This window comes from Lygodium microphyllum, chromosome 25, assembly GCF_053477565.2.
Source record: "Lygodium microphyllum isolate KBCC chromosome 25, Lygodium_microphyllum_v1.1.10, whole genome shotgun sequence".
NCBI classification, from domain to species: domain Eukaryota; kingdom Viridiplantae; phylum Streptophyta; class Polypodiopsida; order Schizaeales; family Lygodiaceae; genus Lygodium; species Lygodium microphyllum.
Window position 1 is genome coordinate 45132117 of NC_141159.1, and position 7507 is coordinate 45139623.

The 7507-nt window shown below is 42.5% G+C and overlaps 1 protein-coding gene across 1 annotated transcript; it reads left to right on the plus strand.

Moving 5' to 3' along the window:
• The first annotated feature begins 776 nt into the window (after positions 1 to 776).
• On the plus strand, positions 777 to 2332 carry LOC148014157 (aspartic proteinase nepenthesin-2-like). The gene is made up of 2 exons (XM_087666527.1): positions 777 to 1701; positions 1779 to 2332. Exons 1-2 carry the CDS (start codon positions 777 to 779, stop codon positions 2330 to 2332), a joined length of 1479 nt encoding a protein of 492 aa, XP_087522653.1.
• Positions 2333 to 7507: the final 5175 nt, after the last annotated feature.

Sequence of the window (7507 nt, forward strand, 5' to 3'; positions counted from 1 at the left end):
ATCCCAATCAATAAGGTAGAGTAATTTCTGCCTAACCACGAGCCGCCGACTCCCGAATGTAGGAAATTTGGAATGAGATTAAGGTAGCGTGATTACATTGAGTTCAAGACCATTCATGCTTACATTGGGATCTGCACATTTATGAGGAAAGTCTCGCATTAAAACTAACCATCAGGCTCTATTCGGATGCTGACACCTAAGCGCATATTCCAAGGATATGCATCTTTCTCTTTACAGTGCAGTATTAGAAAGAGACGGGTTTGCTTCATCCTAAAGCTTGATGGGGAAAATCAGATTGAAGTATCCCAATTCTAAGCTCAGTGTGAAAGGAGAGGGGGACTAACTGAAGCCTCAACAGAATGTATTTAGCGAACCCTGCTGTTGATTATTTGCGCATGTCAAGCCAAATTAGCCGTCTTGGAGAAACACAACGTTTTCTGTTTTGCGTTCCATCCCATGCAAATTTGAGAGCGCATATCCTGGGATCATTCCTTCATTTGCCGACCGGTAGAGCAAGCGCCTCTTATAAACAAGACTCCGTGACAACGGTACTCTCAGCGCATCGGCAAACGGCCGTCCAGAAACCGAGCACTCACTAGATGGCGGCCCACGTCATGAGCGAGAAGCTGAATCTGATGAGCTTTTGCAACAGCAATCATATCGTCTTTCCAATACAGCTTCGCAAGCTCCGGCTGTTGCTGGCCATTATATTCAGCCTGCATTGCATGTGCGTAGTAGCAGCGCGGCAGATCAATCACCGGGCTCTGGCAGCCGGCATGTCGATGACGGCAGGAATATCACCTGCAATGACGTCGATGGATTCTAATTACAGTAGCACAGCTAGACGTAGGTCTGGTATGATCAGGGCGGGCGTGAGCCACATCTGGGACGCGCATTCGCCACTGCGGCCCGCGGGATGCGATGATGCATGCGCCTCGCGGCTGAGGTTGAAGCGCTACACGGAGGCGAGGGAGGACAGGCAAAAGAAGAACACGAGGGTGGTACGTCGGCCATCAACGGCCAATGGAACGTCGTCGTCGACGCCTACTTATGGACATGATCAGGAACGCCACCTAGACTCTATCCCCTGGGGCCAGGTAGGCACGGGCTATTACAGCGGGGGTCAATTCTCGGAGTACTACATGTTGCTGAGCGTGAGCGATGCCACCCAGCCGCTGCTGCTGCTGCTGGACACCGGGAGCGACCTGCCCTGGTTCCAGTGCCAACCCTGCGAGAGCTGCTACGCGCAGTCCTTTGCTATCTACGACCCCAAAATGTCCCAAACCCACTACATGACCAACACCAACGACCCGTACTGCTCAAACGTGCAGGCCGTGCCAGGGCTGGGGCAGGGCGCCGACGACAGCCTGTGCCTATACTACATCAGCTATGCGGATGGGACCAGCTCGTACGGCTACATCGCCACTGAAGAGTTCAGCTTCTGGGACTCCGGCCCGGGCTCCGGGGAAGAGGTGTCCGTCACCATCTCGGACCTGGGCTTCGGCTGCGGCACCAAGAACGTCGCCGGGGTGGAGACGGTTGCCTCGGGCGTCCTGGGACTGGGCTTCGGGCGCGGCCTCTCCTTCCCAGAGCAGCTGAACATCGTGCATTACTACAGCACTGCTTTCGCCTTCTGCCTGGCTCCCATCTTCTCCAGCCCCTACTCCGGTTGGATCATATTCGGGGACGGGGCAGCAGCGCGTAAGTTCATATACCAAGCTAGTCTGCAATATAACTCCATGGCCATAAGTTTTAATTTCTGTCTGTGATTGCTCCAGCCGCGGACTACCCCTCCACGCCTCTGGTCACTGACGAAGGTGCGCAGGTGTACCACTATGTCGAGGCCGTCGACTTCCTTATCAACGGCCACCGCGTCGGCGTCCCCGACGGAGTCCTCTCCACCATCAACGCCGATGCCACAGGTGGTGTCATTGTGGACTCCGGTGACATGCTCACCATCATCACCACTGACGCCTACGTCCGCTTCCGAGCCGCCTGGCTTGACGCCGTCGCTCCTATTCTCGGCGACCCGGGCGAGCCAGGCCCCGAGGGCCTGGACGCCTGCTGGGATTACCCCAATGACATGAGCGGCCTTCCTACCATCGCCTTCCTCTTTGCCAATGGTAATGCCCTCACGCTTGCGCCTGGCGCCACGGAGCTCATCTTCACGGATGACAACGGCGTCCGTAGGATGTGCTGGCCCTTCGTCGAGAAGCAAGAGGGTGATACATTCGCGAACATGGTCATCGGCGCCGTCAGCCTGCATAGCACCGAGATCGTCATCGACACACATAATAACATCTTCTCCTGGAACCCCACGTACCAGTGCTAGCTCACCTATACACTCTGCTAAACAGCCTACAGAGTCGCTCCTAATTAGTCAGCAGGCCAACAACATGACCCCGCCCATAATAACATCTTCTCCTCGAACCCATTGTACCAGTGCTAGCTCAACTATATAATCTCTTAATAACGTCTTCTCCTCGAACCCCTTGTACCAGGGATAGCTCAAATATATACTCTCATATAGAAACTGCTATCCCATAATAACATCTTCTCCTTGAACCCCTTTTACCATTGCTAGCTCAACTATATAATCTCATAAAGAAACTGCTATCAGTCTAACCTCATTGCTAAACAACATAGATCCATTTGTATAGCTTGTTCAAGGAAATAATAAATGCGTAGATCATTGGTCACATTTGATATGTTGCTTGTAACTTGTTGTCGTTACCTTCGAGTCCTTGGTAGCCTCAATGGCTTGGAGCTTGTTCTCTCAACTCTCACCATAGCTTAACTATTAATTCAAAGAATTGGGATGAATCTATAAAACAAAAGGAAAAAACCAAGAGAGTGAGCATGACACAAAATTGGGCACAATCTACTCCTATGTATCGAAAGGGCTCTCCTCAGTGTGAGTATTTATTATGTTTTGCCTAAAATAGCCCTTTGCAAAAATAATAGTAAGCTTTGCCTATTTTGCTAGCTCATTGTACTATAATTTAGAAATCTTCATAAATCAAATGAATAATTAAGTTCTAAGGCTAGACGTCTAATAATGGTATGAATAGTCATACAATGCTAGGCGTATCCATAATATGAATTGAATCCACAAATTATTAAAGACTATAAATAATAGTATAGCTTGAAATGACAAAGAGTCCAATACACATATAAAACAAAGAATGATAATGATTAGGTAGTAGTCTTGGTTGCAACATAATATATACATGGGCATACACAGAGATTTGGAAGCTAAAGTTTTAGCTTAGATAAAATTTAAGGAAACTCAAAGCTATCAAATTTTGGCTTTGATTACAAAGTACAATATTGCAACCTAAGATAACATATCTCATCCACTACCCTTGTCAAAAACATTTGACTTGCTTGTTCTTGCTTCCCTATCTCTGTTTCCCTTACATTATGCCTACACAAATGAGACATCTAATGCATTTGTAATAAGAAAAATATTATAATACATAAAATGAAAAATACAAAAGCTTAATGAAGCGCTTTTTAACTTAACCATTTAAATATTTCATCACTAGAATCCAAAAGAAAATTATACTAAAATTTGGAGCATTCTTATACATCTCTTTACATTTACACAAGGTATGACCAATGCTTTAGCTCTTCAAGAATGTTGTGATTTTCTACAATAGTGATCTCTTGTTACTCTTCCTAAAATAGAGTCAAATATGTTTTTAAAACTTGATATCGAAGGAAGGGGATAAGACATTATCACTATAATTTATTATTGGAACTAAGATCTATGATTGGATTAAACATTACAGTATGGTACACCTCAATAAAGTAAATAAAACATGATTTACCATGTGTAAAAGTTTGAATATATGCTAGATCATCATTTCAACATGTGGCGTGGCCAAATTGTAGGAGTCCATGTACACTATATGTGTATCTTTATCAAGAGTGCAGGTATGCCCCAAAGGATGTTTTTCAAAGAATGCTACAATCCCTACCACTACTAGGGATGAGGAGTATACTGAAAATTATTTATGTCATGTCTTTGAAAAATTTGATGGCAATGATATATGCAACCAAATGTTCATTAGTATAATATATGCATTGCAAATAACTCTAGAAAGTAGTGATGGGTATTTTGATGTATATTTCGATCACATTTGAAAAATATTTGGATGTGTATACCGAGGTATATATTGATGCCATGAAAAATATGTAATCTGTGAGGTTTTTTGCTTCATATTTATGAAGGTGACATCAAACTTACATGTATGCCCACAAAACCTTATTTTATTTTTTCCATTCTTCTTATTGCCATTTTTGTGGTAGAAAAATGAATATAAGAGTAATGAGATTCTAAATAATTATTTTTTTAATGTTTCTATATAGTGTAGAGCAAGAGTGAAAATAGTAGGGAGAGTACATAGATGAAAGAGTAGATAGGAGAGAGAGAAGAGTAGGGAGACAAAGAGAGGAGAGAGAAAAGAGTAGAATAAGACACCCTCTTCAAGATGAGCTATAAATCTTTGAGAGAAAAAGTGATCAAAGAATTCTGCAATTGAATCTCTATGCCTAGTCTGCACCCAGTCCATAGTCATCTTAGTGCACAAAAATGGACATATATTTTAAACTGTAGTTCCAATTGGGGAGATTTTTTATTCAAATTGAAGGGGATGAACCCCTCTTTGAGATGAGCTATAGGTTTGACTCCTAGATATAATAGAGAATTTACTATAGTAAGCTTTTTGTGACTGATCTTAAGTGCCTGTGAATAAAACAATGTGTGTCCCAATTCCAACATGCACAATATGGGTAGCTCATGGACCGAGGAGTCTAAGCATCATAATAAGAAACATATTGAGGATATTCAATATGATTTCAAGTACATTTAAGTATCCATTTTCTATGCCATTATTGCATAAGGATGCCTCAATGTCATACATCTTGCATTGAGTGCATACATATCAAGAGCCATACATGGGTGTCTTGAGCACTGAAAGTATGTCAATTCAAGGGCTACCTCATTGAAAATAGGGTGATCATGGAGTGTACCTACACTTGCATACAAGTATCAAGCTTCACATCATTGGGAGGTGGACAAAGTTTCCCTTGGGATGGGTTGTGTACCCCTTTAAGGTCTTAAGTGATAAGGGAGGGTCACCTCTCTTTTGGCTTACCACCTTGCCTAGCATCGACTTTTTTCCTTAGCCACCAAAGTATACATGGCAGACATTTCTAATTAGGTAACTAGACCAAGATGCATTGGGAAATAGACATTTGGATTTTTAATGAGATGCAAGGATTAAACAAGAGGTTGGGTGGGGCTTATCTTGGTAATCTAGTGACTCATTGATTTCCACTTACCCTTTTACAATGGCTTATTATCCACTTGGGATTAATTCAACACACACATGATTGGAAAGTGTCAGAGTCAACAATAATCAATGAAGAAGAGTTCACATGATCCATTGGAAAGAAAATGTGAAGCAATTAGGCTACACATTCCATGTGGGTAGTATGCATTCAATGAAGGACTCTCCAACAAAAGCTGTAAGCTTAGTAAATGGATGAAAATGAGAGATTAAGTTTGAATTAAAATACCTCTTCAGTGCTTGAAGTAGATGGATGAAGCATAATCCCACAATGATTCAAGGTCTCCATTAAGTCATCCCCACTAAACAAAGCACTCCAATGGGTACAATATTTAAGAGCTTGTTTCTTCCTCTAATGGTGGGGCTTATGTGCTTGACCTCGAGCTTTCTCTTTAATAAATAAAATCTTTGAGTGGATCTTTCATAGCTATCCATAAGACATCCCTACATACTCAGATCCATGTCTTCAATCAGGATAAGTGTGGCTAAGAATGGTTAAAACAACTCTTGAGGGGGACTGAGATTTCAAAGTTTGGGGAGCTTGAACTAAGCTTTAATGGCTGATCAAAATAAGGTATAGCAAGATTTGGATGCCTTAGAGGAGGAGGTCAGCAAAATAGAGGAAAATAGATGCATTCTTAGTGGAGGAGATCCCAAATGGTAGCTTGAAGCTTTGAGAAGCAATGACAATGAGGATTTCAATTGAGGAGAAGCAGGAGGAGATTAGTCTCGGGTAGCATATAATGCACCGAAAATTTTGGGGGGCTGCTTGGAGGGTTCCATAGGTCAAGGATATCCTATATGCTACTCTACTTGTTGCTGGAGATGTAAGGGATTAAGCTCAAGTGGTGGCTGATGTCCTAAAGGAGGTAAAAACAAGATTCTAGGGTTTCTTTCATGGAAGTCATAACAACTTACAAATGAAGAGAGAGAGAGGGAGAGAGAGTGGTGCGCAGATCGGATGCTGTACGCTTGCGTAGTGAATGCCGGAAGGTCCCCAAGAACAAAAGAACTCTACTTTTTGCACAAAATTCAAGGTGAAAAGCATGAACGACATGAACAAGAGACCAATTGGGTGCAATCTCCCCCCATGCCTTGTGTGAGCGCTCCACAAAGCATGTATTTTTTGTATTATTCATCTTCAAGCTCAAATAATAGCCCAAATTACAAAATAGCAAGCTTTTAGCTTTTGAGTTTGCTTTAGCACAAAATAGGAATAAAGCTAACAGACAGTGCCCAAAGAGTCTGGCATGCCCAATACAATGTCCAAGTACAAATAACATAATCGTGCGCCCATGCGCATACAAAATAATAATAAATATCCAACGCCTCAATACATAGGCGTGACAAAATATAGGCGCCATGCCTAAGGTATGCGCCCATCAAAATATAAGTGATAAATCGGATACTCTCTATCCTCCAATGCTTTCCTCCGCCACTGCTGCTATCTCTACACATCAACTGAAGCATTCACAATCGTTAGTAAAATAATACAATTAAACCGACAAAAGTGAATACCTAGCAGTCTTCAGCTACATAAATAAATCAACTGGTTAGAAATCAATCCTAACCTTAATTTATTACGAGTGCGCACTCTAAACTCATAAACGTTTATTAATTTAATATGCATTTTGCGGAATCACCCACGTATACACTAAATTAATGAAACGCCCGAAAAGGACAGGCGTCCCCATCAACTTCTCGCACAAAGAATCCACTTTGTGTATGAGCCCCGGTCATCAAAGTTTACGGAATCCACCGTAAAACCTCACGGAATCCACCGTGAAATATGCCTCCTGGCATCAGAGAGAGAGAGAGAGAGAGAGAGAGAGAGAGAGAGAGAGAGAGAGAAGGTCTAGAGCAAAGTTTAACTAGGGTTTTTGCCCTTCTCTAACTTCTAATCCTTCAACTTTGCCTTGGAACCCCTAAAAGTTGCATAAAAAAGAGTGATAACCTGTTAAGTTAACAATTTTACCTCCAAATGTGTCAAAGGTTCCAGCCATAGCTCCTCCTTGCTTCAAGAAAGTTGTCACTTACTATAGTCCTCTTACAGTACCTATACCTAGTGCCTACGTAACTAGGGTTTTCAAATTTGAAAAGGGAAACAGATAGAGAAAGAGGAAAGGGGAAAATGATGAAAGCCTAAAGTC

Bases quoted from the DNA above. Each gene is read 5' to 3' on its own strand.
- LOC148014157 (XM_087666527.1), top strand. From the start codon at position 777: ATGTCGATGACGGCAGGAATATCACCTGCAATGACGTCGATGGATTCT. The intron at 1,702-1,778 runs GTAAGTTCATAT...TGATTGCTCCAG, and splicing joins CGGGGACGGGGCAGCAGCGC to CCGCGGACTACCCCTCCACG.